Below are 17,209 nucleotides of genomic sequence, written 5' to 3'. Positions count from 1 at the left end.
TTGTATATCCTTTTCTGAGAAGTGTCTGTTCAGGTCCTTAGCCCGTTTATTGATTGGATTATTTGATGTTTTTTTTTTGTGTGTGTGTGTGTGTGTGTGTGCTTATCTTGTTGAGCTCTTTATATACCCTAAAGATTAGAGCTCTATCTGATGAGTGAGGGATAAAAATTTGTTCCCAGGATGTAGGCTCCCTATTCACCTCACATGTTACTTCTTTTGCCGAGAAAAAAAAAAAAAAAAAAAAAAAAAACTTTTTAGTTTGAATCCATCCCATTTGTTGATTCTTGGTTTTAGTTCTTGTGCTATAGGCATCTTATTAAGGAAGCTGGGGCCTAGCCCCATGTGATAGAGATTAGGGCCTATTTTTTCCTTCTTTGGTGCCACAAAGCACAAATCCAACCTTTTCTTAATTTCATAAAGATTTATTGAAGTGAAATCAAAGCAAAATGAAATTCAATATTTTTAAATACCCCCCTTTTGGGAAGTGTATAATCTATTCTTTGTACTTTCCTCTTTTGACAATAATAATAATTTCAAAAAGGCTTTTCATGGTTTGTAAAAATTCTATCAAGATTTTTAGTAGAGGGCTGGGGTTGTACCTCAGTGGTAGAGCGCTCACCTAGCATGTGTGAGACACCGGGCTCAATCCTTAGCACCATATAAAAATAAATAAGTAAAAATAAAGTCATTGTGTCCATCTACAGCTAAGAAAAATTTAAAAAAAAGATTTTTAGTAGAATTACAAGGAACTGATGTTAATTTGTGGGATACTAATATTTTTATATTTCTTCTTCAAATATATTAACATTCTGTAGTTTTCCTTTTGTTTTGATATCATAATATACATGTCAGCAAAATTTTTCTTTATCAAGGTTTTGCACATCTTTGATAGATTTATTTCTAGATATCTTAATATGATAATTTATGAACAAAAATTTTCCATAAAAATTGTATATTTTTCCATTTGTTTCTTGATAGAGTAATGAAATTTAATTCTTTCTGTTCTTGTATTCAGGAATTTTCAACCAACATTAATTCTCTACTTGTAAATGCACATGAATTTTCAGTTTTCAAATACTGTCTTCACTCTATAGCATATCTTCTCACCTTGTTAGCATGCAGCCTCTGCACAGCAAAACTATTTCATTTTTATAAAGTCTAACTTGTTATTTTTTTATTTTATGGATCATACTTTTATTGTTATGTCTAACAACACTTCACCTAGTTCTACACTCTAGGAATTTTCTACTTTGTTTCTAAAAGTTTAAAAGTTTTTCATTGAAATATATGATACATATTAATCTATGATTCAGAAACTTGTATAATGAGTGAAGCTTAAGTCATGCTTTATGACCTGTGACTATCCAACAGCACTGGTAATATTTGTTGAGCATTGGTCTGTCCTTAGCTACTCTTGTAATAGCTTGAAGTAGATGTTTTATTCTCCTTGCTTATTTATTTTCCCAATCCTTTGCTTTTCAATTCTGGTTTTTGTATCCTAATATTAATATCAACCTATGCCAAGTTCTTTGAATTTGTGCATATTTGGCTTAAAAGAGATACTCTCTTTGCATACATTCTCTGATATCCATAAGAAGGCAGACAATCCAATTCAAGAACACAAGGTAAAATTACCATGTAAAGAAGTTAGTACCATCCCCTAATTGTTATCAATCCTAACACAAAATTTTACTTTTATGTTCTGTGATTTCAATGTGAATTTTCTCTATTAATTTATAACTAAATGAGCAGTCATCACCAGATCTCATAATATTTGTGACCTTAAAGTGAAAATTAAAACTGTGACTTATAATTCTTTTACATACCTAATAATTATAAGAGTGATATAAACATGTAAGCATTACTGGATGTAAAATTGATTGCCTGAGAAATAGGCTTATGGTTTCTTATTTAAAAATATAATATACAAAATTGTATTTACCCATCATAATCTTCGTTGATTCCAGCAAACTGGACTGGATGGCAGTGTACAAAAATTATAAGTACATGAAATATAATTGACAAAAGAGATGTAATGATGATAAATCTCATAAGGGCTTTACAAGACATTTGTAACTTGGACACAATGATACCTCCCAGAAGCTGGCCAAGTGCACATCCTGGAATTAATATAACACCTAAAAAGAGGAGGAGAAAATACCATTAAAAAATAGTCAGCTGATATCATAGAAAATTCACACATTGATAAATTCCCACCTGTTCTAACATACATCAAGAATAGTTTTAAATTAAAAGAGAAAAAGTTAAAGTTATGATAAATACCTTAACAAACCTGAACCTTATGAAAAATACAAACTTGTGATAGGGTTAAAGCATGGGTGTAACGGGCTCTTGAACAATATGGTAATATTTTACTTCTATACACTAATGGCATTTAAGATATACCAGAAATTTAACTCATGCCAAACTTAAGTGGGGAGCTGTCCTATTGAAAACTATTATTAGCTACTCTCTGTGTTTATGTATTATTTCAAGAGGCACGACTAAAGTGACAGGAGATCTCAAACAGATATTTGTGAACAAAAATTTCACCAAGCTACCATTGTATTTATAAATTGATTCAATATTGACAATGAAAGTGGGACTCTAGAATAGCCACCATAAGATATGGTTTTCCATTTAAACATAACAATTAGATAAGGGAAAACACAGAAAGAGGAGGAAAAAAAGTAGGAAATGAAGAAAGAGAAATACAGTTAGAAAATTATCCATGAGGATAGCACAGTAAATGCATACATTGATGCAATCCCTCTGCTACAAATATATAGCAATTAAATTGGAATATAGCAAGAGAAAATTAATACCAAAAAATTCAAAACCATCAGATAAAAGTTATGTCATAGAAGGTCTAATAATGACCAAAAAATAGTAAACAACTTCAGAATGTTCAAAAAGATATAACAATGGAGAAGTAAATGACATAAAAATGAAGAATGGGGAAGAATAAATCAGGTGTATAAAGAAAGAACAAATAAAAAACCTGGACATTAAGAAACATAATTGTTCAAATAAAAACTCAGGTGGAGACAGAAGGTGGTATATAAAGACACCAGCAATGGTTTGCTCCTCCACAGGATGGAACTTCTCATGGATATAAGGGGCTGTGGGTTAGCACTGGGAAATGATGGCACAGGAAATGAAACTTGGTAGATTCCAAGACTAAAGAGAATAACAAAACAAGAAAAGTGGAATATCCCAACTCCTGGCAACACTTCTAGGTTGGGGAAAGGGGACTCTTCCCTTAATGGGGGCAGAGGTGAAAGAGAAAGAGTATAGCCCAGAACACTGCACCCTACAAATAAATAAATTGGTGACATGAAGTCTACACAACAATCTTTAAAGAAGAAATTGCTTCTCTCAGAGTGCTATAGCCAGGAATCGTCTTAAGGAAGTTTCTGCTGTTAAGGCCTAAACTGCTTTGGGGATCCTAAAACAGCATAATCACATCTCAGGAACCACTTTGACACATGGCCACTTTGGGTAGATGAGAGGCATACAGGACAGATATAGCTTGGGGGAGATTCCTTGACACAAATTCACTGAGAGCTTTATTTTATAGGGAGCACAGGCTGCAAGGGAAAGGGGAGTGGAGAGGAGGGCATAGCTGTTCAGCAATGGTGTTGCTTCAAGCAGGGGACAAGTCTGAAAGTGCCACAATCAGGGCTGGCAAATCACTCAAACACAGCCTCCCCCAAACATAGAACTTGGTGGGGTTCAATTGCCCTTGCAATCCTTGGAGACATTCTGGGGATTGGCCATGTCTTGTTCATTTGCCACGCCCCCAGGTGCACTTACTAAAATCCTTCAGGGCTAATATATGCCCACCCAGAGCAGTCACATTCTACTACATCTCAATTGGTTAAAAAGGTTTTGCTATAATCATGAAATTGGCCATGCCTCTGGGTGCATGCACAGACTAAAATCACCCAGAGCAAATATATATCCAGTGGGTTTCATATTCATCAAAACTCGGTCAGTGATATGGGCTCACAGCAGCTTGGACCTCAGCCATGCCCCAGGTGCACAGACTAAAAGCGTCTGGAGACAAAATACCCTGGGCTGAGTCAACATTTTCTTAACATGTAATTTCAGGATACAGCCCTCATTCTGCCTCAGCTAGTTTGGCAAGACCAGAGTGGAAGGAAAATGAGCTGCAGCTACAACCCATTACCCACCTCCATACCTAGCAGATTACACTCTTAGGAGACCCAGAGAAAGGTATTCAAAGCACCTCAATTAGAAGAATTTTTTTTTACTTGCTTTTCCCTCTGACTATTCTATCTTTTGTTATGATTGCTTTTTTATTTCTCAGTTTTATTTTATCTTATTTTTCATTCTTTAGTTGGATTTTTCTTTTCTTTCCCACTTTCCTTTTTTTTCTTTTACTTTTGATTTCTATTATTTTTCCCTTTCATTCTCTTTCTTATATATTTTTATTTTTAAATTGTAAGTGTGTGTGTTTCCAGTGCTAGGTATTGAGTCTAGGGCTTCATGCCACTGGGTAGGTGTTCTGCCTTTGAGCTTCCTCACAGATCAGATGAGAAGAATTAAACCCTGCTTCAGCCAAAATCAGTCCCACTGAAACCCTAAAGGACAATTCTATTTAAAGAAAATGGGATACATGAGCATCTAGTGGTCAACCTGCCCCAGATGGGTTTACATAGATGGAAGCTACCTCCACAGCAGCAGCATAAAGGGAAAACAAAGTGGTGTATGACCTGATGGATGTGGATACTCTACATTGGTTGCATCTGCACCAGATCAGATTGCCTAGAGCTGATAAGTCTGAAGGTGAGTCCCCCAGAGGGGGAGATAGATTTCTAGCACTTGCTTCTCCCATAAAGCAACTAGATCTATAAGAGTCTCCAGTCATAGGACAAGAGTTCTGAACCCTTCAATGCAACTGAACCAGTATCAGAATCACCTTCAAGTACTAGAGCTATTGGAAGCAGGACCTATGTAAACTTCTAACCCATGATAGTGGCTACCCATAATAGGAGTAATCACAGAGGGTACAACCCATATACTTTGCTGCCAACACCTTATCTCCTGAAGAACCAGAGGGTTTCCATTCCTTCAAGAGATGCAGAGACAGAAGGTCTCTGAAACCTCAATGAAATATATTCTGAACGACAAAACAACAAATAAACAAAAAACCAAAAATCACAAAGAAGCTACAGGGATATTAAACTAGGGAATCTAGTATGAAATTTAACTGAAGATACTCAACAAAACAACAACAAACAGTATCCAAGGTAAAAAAAAAAAAAATAAGAAAAGGGAATATGTCATCACCTAAAGTTCAGAATTACCAAAGTAAGTATGAAAGTGACTGAAATTCTTGATAAAGAATTAAAAGCAATGATTTTTTTTTAAAGTTCAATGTACCTTTGCACCCTTGAATGCAAGATGGGTTACCAACAGCTCTATTGGAGCCACCCATGAAAATTCGGCTAGGGAGCTCTCTCTTGTTGCGGATGCCCGAACCCGCCAGGTCTGATCTGGAAATACAACCTCAATGTGTGCTGGCAGTGTTTCTGTCAGTATTCGAAGGATTCAGACTTCATTAAATTGGACTAAGTGATCTTCCTCGAATGGATTTCCCAATGAAAGAGAACATGATCGTTCTTTATACATAAAATAAAGTACTAAAAAACTTTAAAAAAAAGTTCAATGTATTTCAAGAGAATACAGATAGACAACTGAATGAATCAAGTAACATAATGCAGGATGTGAATGAAATTTTTAATTAAATGAAAAACTATAAAAAGAATCACAGAAATCTTGGAAATGTAAACTTTAATTATTCAAATTTAAAAAAACAAACTCAGTTGAAAGCCTCACAAATAGACTAGAGTGAATGGAAGGAAGAATATCAAAACTTGAAGACATGTCTAATGAAATATCATATCCAGACAGTGGTAAAGAAAAAAATAAGAAAGAATAAACAGAGCGTACATATTCTCTGGGATATAATTAAAAGACCAAAATATATGTAATCCGAATAGACAAGTGAGAAGAGTTGCAGAATGATAGCAAAGAAAACTTACTCAATGAAATACTGGCAGAAAGTTTCACAAATCTTGGGAAAGACAAGGACATTAAAGTACAGGAGGCATTTAGAAACCCAAGTGCTCATGAAAAGAAAAGTATCTTTCTGTAGGTACTATAGTTAAAGTGCCAAAAGTGCAGAACAAGAAAAGAACAACAAAATCTGCAGGAGAGAAGCATCAAGTTGCCTTTAAAGGCAGACATTAGACTAAAATTGGATTTTGAGGCAAAAACTCTAAAGGTATGTATTTAAAGTTTTTGAAGGAAAAAAAAAAACCCTGAAAGAAAAAAGATCTTTCCAGAAGAACATAAATAAAGGAGTTCATGAACACTAGCAGATAAAAAGATATTTAAGAAACTTCTACACCCAGAAGAGGAAGAAAGAAGGGCACAATTATGACAGCATATGAAAGAACAAATTCTACTAGAAGACTAGACACACAAATGAAAAATATGAAAGAATCAAATATTATCAGTACACTCAACCATCCATCTTCTGAGATGAATAAGTGAAAAAAATAAATGAACACAGAATATTCAAAACAACCTTAAGAAAAGCAATAAGTTGGCAACAAGAATAACCCTGAATGTAAATGATCTTAATTTCTTTAGTGGAAGACACAATCCGGCTGGGTAAATTAAGAAGCAGGATCCAACAATATGTTACCTACAAGTAATTTACTTCACCTGCAAAGACAAGCATAGATTTAAAGTAAAAGGAGGGAAATTATATTACAAGTAAATGAAGGTGGTAGTAATAATTATACTTACATCTGATAAAATGGGCTTTAAAATATTGATCAAGGTAAAAGTTCATCAAAAATGTATAATGATAATAAACGCTAAATGTCGGAGCACATAATTTTGTAAAACAAACATTACCAGGTACAAGGGGAGAGATAGTCCCCAATACAATAATACTGATTCTCACCAGACCAAAAAAATATAGTCCCCAATACAATAATACTGATTCTCACCAGACCAAAAAAAAAAATCAACAAAGGCACATAAAATTACAAGATAGATCAAAGGAAATTAACAGGCATCTCCAGAATTTTCCATCTAACAGCAATATAATACACATTCTTTTCCTCAACCTATGGAAAAATTTCCAAAATAGACCATGTGTTAGGCCACAAATTGAAATAATTTCTTGCATCTTTTCATATCACAAGAAAGTGAAACAAGTAACAAAAAGCAAGAGAAACAGAAATTGTATGAATTCAAGAGACTGAAAAACACACAGTGGATAATTAAAAAATCAGAAATTTAAAATTCATTGAATCAAGGGAAAACAGAGCAACATACCAAAACATGTGGAATACAGCAAAAGCAATCATTAGAAGGAATTATTTTAGCATTAAGAGCCTACATCAAAAAATAGAAAGATCTCAAATAAATAATGCAATGATACATCTTTGAAAAATAAGAATAAAACAAAATCAATACAGGAAAGAAATAATAAAGAGCAAAAATAAATAAAAGACAGACTAAAGGAAGAATACAAAAGATAATGAAACAAAGATATGTTTCTTGGAAAAGAGAAACACAATGTGCAAACATAACCAAACTAGTCAAATGAAAAAGAGAGAAGACTCAGATTCAGGGACAAAAAAAATGACATTATAACACATACCAATGAAATTCAAAGAGTAAATAGGGAGTATTTTGAAAACTATATGCCAATTAGTTAGAAAATACAGAAGAAATGGACAAATTTCTAACCACATATGGCCAACCAAAATTGAACCAAGAAGATACAAAAAACTGAAATAGAGCAATGACAAGTACTAAGATTGAATCAGTAATAAAATATCTCCCATCAAAGAAGAGCCCTTAACTGGATATCATCACTGCTGAATTTTACTATACTTTTAAGGAAGAACTAACACCAACGTTTCTCAAACTATTCCATAAAATAGAAAGAGAAAGAACCCTTCCAAAATTACTTTATGAAGCCAGTATTACTGTGCTATGAAAACTTGATAAGGACACAACAAAAAAGACAATTATAGATTAATATTCCTGATGAACATAGCTGCAAAAATTATCAATAATACTTAAAAAAACAAATTCAATAGCACAACATTGTATGACATGATTAAGTTTGTTGCACTCCAGGCATACAAGGATGGTTCAACATACGTAGGTCAATAAATATAATACAGCTTATAAATACTATCAAAGCAAAAAATGTGATCACTTCAGTAGATGCATAGGGCGGGGGGGGGGGGAGTAGAGTCCAGGGACAGTCAGTCCTCAAAGCCACACCCCCAATGGCCTTCTTCCTACAGCCATGTATCACCTGTTATAGTTACTACCCAGCAGCCAATTCCAATTATTAATAAATAAAATGGGTTAATTCGCTGATAAGGTCAGAGCTCTCATAATTCAGTCTTCTCATCTCTGAACATTGCTTCATCACCTAACACATGAGCTTTATTGGGCGGGGGAGGGGGCGCGTGGACACCCAGACCAATGCCATAACAAAAACCAAAGAGTTGAAAATTCAATAATCCACATAACTTCAGATTACATTTTAAATTAAATATTTTCATGATGCATATAAAAGTACATAAATAATAATTGTACACAATGGTGAATTCCCAAAGTGAACATACCTATATAATCAGCATATAATAAAAATAGAACATTATCATATGCCCAGAGGATCTTTATTGCAGTCTTCTTAAAAACTGTTTTATGTGGTATGCATACTCTTTTGTTTTATTCAGTCAACATCATATTTGAAATTTTATTGCTTTTTATATTTTTAGTACTGGAGATTGAACCCTGGGATGCCACTACTGAACTACATCCCTCCCCATCCCTTTTTTATTGTTCTTTTGAGATATGTTCTCACCAAGCTACTAAAGTTGGCCTTAAATTTGTGATTATCCTGCCTCAGTGCCTCTTGAGCAGCTAGGATTACAGGCTTGAATCACTGCCCCCAGCATAATCCATTTTATTTATTTATTTATTTTATTTATGGTACCAGGAATTGAACTCGGGGCACTCAACCACTGAGCCACATCCCCAGCCCTATTTTGTATTTTTAGAGACAGGTTCTCACTGAGTTGCTTAGCGTCTCATTTTTGCTGAGGCTGCCTTTGAACTCGAAATCCTCCTATCTCAACCTCCCTAGCCACTGGGATTACAGGCAGTTGTCACTGCACCCAGCAATCATTTATTTTTATGTAACATAGATAAAGATGTTAGAGTGGAAATAGGCAGAAAATATCAAGTACTCCAGAGTCTAGAATCAAAGCAGTGAGTGAACAGATGAGCAGAGAGGTGGGTGACAGAGGAAATCCATTAAGACACAAAGTTAGACAGTCAGAGATTTGGAGGGACTTGGAAATTCTGCTTACTGGTATAGAAAACAGGAAAGAATTTGCTAATCCCAAATCCAGACCAGGGCAGTCAGTGGAGTAGAGTAACAAAGTGAGAAAAAGGAAGGGCAAAGCTTACAAACTTACTTTGGCAACAATGGTAGAAACTCACACTATGTTCAGCTAGGGCAAGGACTACAAGGACACTTTGTGAAATGTGCACAGATTATTTCAAATTGCTGGTGAAACCTGTGCCATGTAGTCATTTTGAAGAGACCACACCTAAACAACTTCATTAGAAGCAATTATATTTAATCAGTTTTATCCCATCTACAGACAGCATCAAACACTACCATAGGGTGTACCACTGAAATGGGCTGTCTGGGCAATATGTGTAGAAGGATCACTCATAGCTACAGGTTGCCATTTCCCCCTCCCTTCACTTACAAGGGCATAGGGGTGCAGTAGAACAGAGAGCAATTCACTCTCAGGGAGTGTAGCACCTAGGGAGCAGCAACAGCCCCAGTAGTTAGCCATAATTGTACAAGCCACAGTGGATGGCAGAAGCTGCTCAGGCAGTCCTATGTGCACCACAGAAATGGCCTAAAGATGTATGCCTTAGAGGTGCTAGCCTCTGTCCAGTGTACTCAGAGGAGGGCCAACAATGGTGTGCCCTGACAAGTGGGAGAAGTCCACCTCCAACCCCTGTGTCCTGGTAGTGGCCCATGCATCACAGAAGTGGCCTACAGATGAATATCCCATAGACATGGCTACTGCCAAGAGCACTCATAAGTGAGCTTGCCATTGTGCATTCCACAGCAGCTGGCAGAAGTCACACATACCCAGGCAGCCCACAGCTACATGCCCTTCAGACACCAGCCACCTTTGAACACTCCCAGATGCATGCCCACCAATGAACTTGCCCCCACCAGAGGCAGACACCCCACACCTCCCAGAGGCAACTGAGAGCCACTACCACTGAATACCACATCTCTGTTATGTTCACATACTCTGAAATCTACTCAGGCAAGTTCACACCTGAACTGACAGCTCTGGGAAGAAGAAATATTTCTACATAAAGTGATACCACAAGACTGCATATCCAACCAGGGAGAGACCTGGATGCCAGGCCACAGAAAATTAGGGGTTACTCCCTCTGACCCATCACCACCAGAAAGCTATTTGGTGCACAGACACACCAAAGAATGGAGGGAGCCTCCTAGATTTGTGTCAGAAGTGTGTCGGTTAGGTTATTACTTCCCAGTCCACAGAAACTTAGAGGTAAAGCTGAGGTGTGGGCAATTACAAAGGCTCCCAAACCTCATGAACCAGAAAGGACCAACAAGTCTCTTCATCTCAAATAGCTCAGCACAGAATAACTTACATATCTTTAGAATTTGTGTTTGATATTACAGGTATTACCTTCAGTATTGATTTAATACATTTATCCTTATTATTTCATATTATATCCCTTAATCCTATTCTATGTGTTTCTTTTAACATTTTGAAGCATTAATTGAAATTATTCCTTCTTTTTTTCATATTTTTCCTTTGTCCGTTTTCTTTTTACAACAGCTGGTCCTCTTTATACCCCCTGTTTTTTTTTTCTCCCTTTTCATGTCCTATATAGTATAATAATATATTTTTTTTTCTTTAATATCTAATTTCTCAGCTGGTTTTAGAGCATGATTCCCATTTTCCAATTAGGTTAGTAAAGTCAAGAAGAATATTTTCAGGAAGTTTTTTAAGGTCTGTTAGTATATAGCTTCATTCTGAAGTGGTTGCATTTACTAGAGATTATTTGATCTCACAGTGGTGCTAAAGACTGAACATCGTAGCATAATCAAGTTGAGAAGTACTGACACTTAGATATATACCGAGGCCAGGGCATGTAGCAAAAAAGAAAGGAGCTCACTAAAAAGTCCTTTGTTTGACAGTAGAAGAGATTAAAACATATAATACTTCCAGTGCACATACAAAAAATTGACATAAAAATTGACACGTTATATGAGAAAACAAGGTGCACTCAAAAGTTCATAACTCTCCAATACTTGATCACATAAATATCAAAGTGGAGGAAATGATGGGTAAAGATTTTTAAAATTAATTGTTAAAAAGATAAATTAATTGAAGAAAGATCTAAGGAATGAACTGAGGGAGAAAATGCAGGATATGAAAATGCATTTCAAAAGGTGAGATTCTGAAAAATCACCAAAAGAAATCCTGGAAACCAAAAAAAAGAAATCAAATTTTCCTTTGTCATATTGTTCTTGATAGGGTTGTCTATCAAATTTATGGTAGATTTACAAAACAGGAAGAAAGTTTTTGCTATGTATTTAATTATCTGGAGGGCACTGTGTAAAATGTGTGTCAACTTTTTTTTTTTTCTTACACGTTAAAATGAATCACTGGTGAGGCTATTTTACATTTGGGTTGACTATAAAATAAGCTCTGTAATGATGGATGTCATCTCACTAAAAATTTAACATCATTTATACTTTCTGTTTTCTTAAATTGTGTTTCTATGTAAGTTTTCCATTCCCCTGATACTATTAGACTTACACATGAAATATTTTTTCAAAGATGGTCTTATTCTTCTAACAGTGTGCATTACCATCTAATCTTCTCACTTATTTTATGCTGTATATGTTTCTTGCTCAATTTTATTAATGCTTTGTCAATTTTATTAATCTTTTCAAAGAAGTAACTTTTATTCTTATTTTTTTCTAGTGTTTGGAAGCTTTGTTTGTCTTCTACTTTGGTTCTTATGGCACTATTTTCTTCCATTGTTCCCTTCTTTTTTTTTTCTTTCCACAGAAGATGCTATGTTATTATTAAAATAATGCAAGACAGACAGAAGCACTTCCTTGTCAATCTGACCATAACCTGAGGTCTGACCCCATTGTAACCACTATTATTAACATTCATTAAGATTCCTTTTGCTTTCACACAACATTTAACAAAGTTGTGCAACCAGACTGAGTGTAAAAAAAAAAAAAAAAAGAAATTTACAGTCACTATGTGTAGTGACCAGGAGATCCATCAGAACTTTAGTTGATTTGCTTAGAGTATGGAGGGAATGGAGTGTATAATTTCTGTTAAAATTAAATTTCAATGTATCTTATGGTCATTTTAACCATTGATCTATTATAAAATAGTAATAAATTATCTCAGAGTTTTATGCCATGTATCCTGTGTGCTATAAGTATTCATTGATCCTCTTTGGAAGATTTCCATAAAATAAATAAACTCCTATGTGAAGTCATAGATTACACATTGAATAGAATTTAGATTCTTACTGCACCTGAAAAGAAGGGGCACCCATCTTGTAGGTGGTTCTTTAGAAAATTTCATTGTACTTTTCTTGTGGTTTTAGTACACTGATGTTAATTGGTATTTCTATTTTAAAAGCTTCTGATACTCCAAATGATATCAGAACTCATTAATTGCTACTCAGAGTGCCTTCCTTGTGTATATCTATGAAAAACAACTTATAATAACTAAAAAGGGAAGTTGCAGATTTTCATACTAACTAAAATGCAGCAAGAGTAGGAAAACACGAAATATATTAATTTAATAGTTTCTATGTTCAATTAAAAATGGTAAGAGGAACATGAGGTTTGAGGAAATTGACAACCTACTGAATTCAGGGGTTGCTCCTTACAGCCCTGGTTATTTGAGACATAGTGACAAGACTAAATATAGTTCACCAACTGATGGCACTTTATATGCTATCTTGGACATTGCCAAAGCCTGCTTTGGGATCCCACTCCTACCTGAAGATAAAGATCAATTATCATTCGTGCTATAAGGCCTCAAATACATGTTTCAGTACACCCTCGGAGGTACCTAAACTGTCTGTAGCCATTTGCTACAAGGGAGCAGGTCAGATTTAGTCTGAGTACCCCTATATGCTGGTTTGGACCTTACACTAACAGATGGTATTTGGTTGGCTAGAGGATCAGAAGCCTCAGACTCAATAACACTGACTTAATTTTTTTATACCTTAGAGCAGTGACTTGAATCTCTCTGATTGCCTCAAGGCTGCTTTGAACTGGGAACTTCCTATGCAAAGGTGCAGGTCAAGATGGCCCAGTTGCAATGGTGACACCCAGCCTGAGAAGGCTCTGTGCAAAGGTGCACAGATGTTATCACTCTGGACCTTGAGCTAAGACACCAACTTTTGGGGATGGAGAATTCTGAACATAACAAGATAAATAATCCTAATGTCTCACCAGTCCTATGCCCTTCAGATTGCCTGCTTTGCTGAAACTTTCCCCCAAATAGCCTTTTGCCCTATATAATAAATGTGCCAAGCTAGCTCTGGGGCATTATACCTTTATCAAAGGATACTGTCCCACCTGACCCCAGCTTTCTTTCTAAATGTTTATTTGTTTGTCTTCTCTCAATCCCCACTTGCCCCCTTGCCAGTGATTTCCTGAATTGATGGCCTCAGCTGAGAGATGGGGCTGTGGCAAAAATCCACAAGTCTTTTTTTCAAAGACTATCCTGAAAGATTCACAATGTTCTATCTCTCTGGCAGTCAAGAAGAAATTGATGTTTTTTCTTCTCTCCAAACAAAAGGTTGAGAGCATTTTTTCAGGCGCTAGAAATTAAGAGATTTTAGATGTCTTACTTTAGCATTCCACTTGGTCTTTTATTACCTAACCAACAGTGTGTATAACCCACAAATCTACATTAAAGCCAATCAACAAGCTATAGCATACTATCTACCCTGAGGTGCTACAAGTCAAATGAACCCTTTGAGCTACAAGTCCTAATGACTGATGATATTGTGCAGAGGGAAGGAGAGGAAGTTTCCACTTGATGTTTAGGACTAACTGACACTCTAAAACAGTTATTCTGCAAAACAACTATTAACTTATCACTGGCCTCCTGTTGAAACTGAAGCCTTGAAATCTAGAGACCCAATAGCTCTGGGGACTAATATTCTCATTTGGGATAGACCAAATCAGACTCAAAATTATTTGATAATATTTACTTGCCCAATGGAAATTATTTAATCAAGAACACAGGGGTAGTCAAAAGAGATGATCTAACATTCAAATAAACACACAAGTAGATCATGTAGTCTCAGAAGTCCATAGAAATCTCTTTGAAAGGAAGTTGCCCTTGATTACCCAGGGGAATTATTGACACAGGAATTAATGACACATTATTTGTATTAATTCTGAGAGAAATTATCTCTACAATTAGAGTTATCCAATTAGAAAAGGTGGTACAAAATTTGTCTTTGTTTTTATTTGAAATAATCAATGACACCATCTCAGCCCTGGAAAGCACTCTGGTAAACCTCACTCACTGATCAACGTTACAAATTACAGAATTACCCAAAACTTCTTCATTGTAGGCCAATATGGAATGTGCTATTGTTAATGTATTTTGTTATACTTGAACCAGCACCTCAGGCTACATGAAAAGGTTAATAATAGAATATTAAGGGGAAGCCTAGTGCTAAAGGATTTGTTCAGCTGACTGGGTCCAGAATCTTGAAGGTCAATGGATGAGGTCAATATAGTAGGTGGTCTCATCCTATGTCTTTGAAACTGTTAGGTTGAATTAAATACTATAAGAAACAAATTGAATGTATTTAGTCCCAATTTCTGTTGGTTAGGTTAATCAAATCAATAATGTGGTATACTCATGGAAAAATTTTTCATAATGGCCATGGAAACAGAGTTGCATCATGTTTAGGCTTTTTGGAAAATACGTAATTCAACAATGCTAGTTTTTAATAGAAAAATCTACTGAAATTTTTAATTTAAAAAAGTTTTCCCCACAGGTTAAAATTTGCTTTTTATTTAGCCAAATATTTTATGTCTTTTTTCTTTCTTTTCTAGTTTTGATTTTAACCAAATTTTAGTAACAAATACCTTGTTATTTTTCTTTTATTTGTTACACTAAAAGTTACAGCCTGAAACAACTGATTATCTTTACCACTTTCCCATTACTTCTAGACCCTTATAACAATGAATTCCACTAGCAATCTCTTTTGGAGAGCCAAATTCTCAATAACGAATAAAATTTATGATGTATACAATAGTGATTGTTCTTTAATGTTGAAACATAGAACAACATTGATAAATGAGCATATATCAACAAACCTATTATTACATTGGTTAAAAGGTAAGAAATTAAAGGCCACTTCATATTTGTTAATATGATAATGCAAAAAGTGATGTATTCATAGAATATAATTCCATAGCACAATTGAGATGCATTAAATAGCTATAGATCAACATGATTCTGAAGAACATAATTTCTGATGAAAAAAGTAGAAGAGTTTGTATAAATTATGTACAAATTTTAGAAATATATTGAATATATATTTTCTGACAAGCAGAAAATGTGAGCAAACATGTATAAAAGTACACACTGTAACTTTAATAGAGTGGTTATCTAAGGGAAAGGAGCAGGAGAAATGGATTAAACAGTGATGTAATGATGTCCTTAAAATTTGATGTGTTAAAAATTATTGGTGATAGCAAAGAATTCAAATTCTTAAATTTTGGCAAATGGTGCTTTTGCAACATTTGCATACATTGCTCTTTTTATTTTCTAATTACATTAAATATTTCATATATGTATATATATACACACACATATATATGTAGAGTTCATACATATTTTTTTTAAATCAGCACAGTGAGAAGGAAAATTTACCTGTAAGTGTTGCTGCCATCCTGGGTGTTATTATGAACTGATTTTCTAAATATATAGGTGTAAATTCAGAAGCTCCAATCAAAACTAAGAATTCTGAGGCTTTGGACACAGCTTTGCATAAAAACACTGGATTCTTCAGTAGGATCTGAAGTAGAAATAAGTTATATAGTAATTATTACATTTTTTAGTTAAGACAAATAGATATGCCCATGCATGTTAAGGATCTATAAAAATTTACCTCCCCCAATATAAAGGGAAATAGATATATGTAATTATCAAAAATATATATATGCGGGCTGGGATGTAGCTCAGTGGCAAAGCGTCTGCCTTGCATTCGCAAAGCCCTGGGTTCAACCTCCAGTTCCAAAAAAGACAAAAAAAGAACCCCACCAAAAAAAAAAAAAGATTTATATATATATATATATATATATATATATATATATATATATATATATATATGCAATTATACAATGTATAATTAACCCATATACCCATTCTATAAAATGTACACTTTCATTTTTATGTGCTCTCCATACCACCTATAAGTTTTATTTGTGGGCCTAGTAGCTAGTTGCAAAGATTTGGGAAAACTCTGCTCACTGATATATTTTGCATATTTATCTAGTTCAGCTTCTGAGTGCTATCTTAATTGGGATAGTGTGATATCACCATATGTATCCATCCCCATAAGACTGAATATTTATATTGCCTTTAATTTCCTATTCTAATAAGCGTGGCTATCTTAAAAACTCCTGTGCACGAACTTTTAGTGTAGTATCTGACAGAGGGAATATCTTTGGAATTATGTATCCTTGAATGGAGTTACTAGGATATTAGGACTTAGAATAAATACTTCATTTCTCTAATATCCAGATCATTCTGCCGAGGTATCTGTTTGCGATAGCATCTCAGTATAAACAAGATCCAATTTCTTCATGTATCAACTTACACTATCCAAAATTTTTAGAGCAATTTTTTGGGTTCTGCAAGTCCTTCCAGAACTATTCTATCACTAACAGTCATTGATCTTGGAAAGGCCTATGACTGTCTCAACCAGGTAAACAAGGCTACATAACTTCTGACTTGGTCATAAATTTTGAGTAGATTTTCCAAGAATTCCA

General features: G+C 34.8%; 1 protein-coding gene across 1 annotated transcript in view; it reads right to left on the bottom strand.

The window, feature by feature from the left end:
* The window catches only part of LOC308655402 (solute carrier organic anion transporter family member 6A1-like), a gene marked incomplete at both ends in the record, with an annotated part of 69,212 nt that overhangs the window by 35,912 nt on the left and 16,091 nt on the right, over nucleotides 1-17,209 (bottom strand). The window contains 2 exons of the mRNA XM_081305514.1: nucleotides 1,943-2,138; nucleotides 16,089-16,233. Of these exons, the coding sequence (XP_081161640.1) occupies nucleotides 1,943-2,138; nucleotides 16,089-16,233 (341 nt within the window). The remainder of the gene's footprint in view (nucleotides 1-1,942; nucleotides 2,139-16,088; nucleotides 16,234-17,209) is intronic.

This window comes from Spermophilus citellus (assembly GCF_964194105.1).
Source record: "Spermophilus citellus genome assembly, chromosome: 1".
Taxonomy (NCBI): domain Eukaryota; kingdom Metazoa; phylum Chordata; class Mammalia; order Rodentia; family Sciuridae; genus Spermophilus; species Spermophilus citellus.
The sequence above is the reverse complement of the archived record's forward strand: the minus strand, read 5'-3'. Positions and strand labels throughout refer to the sequence as shown.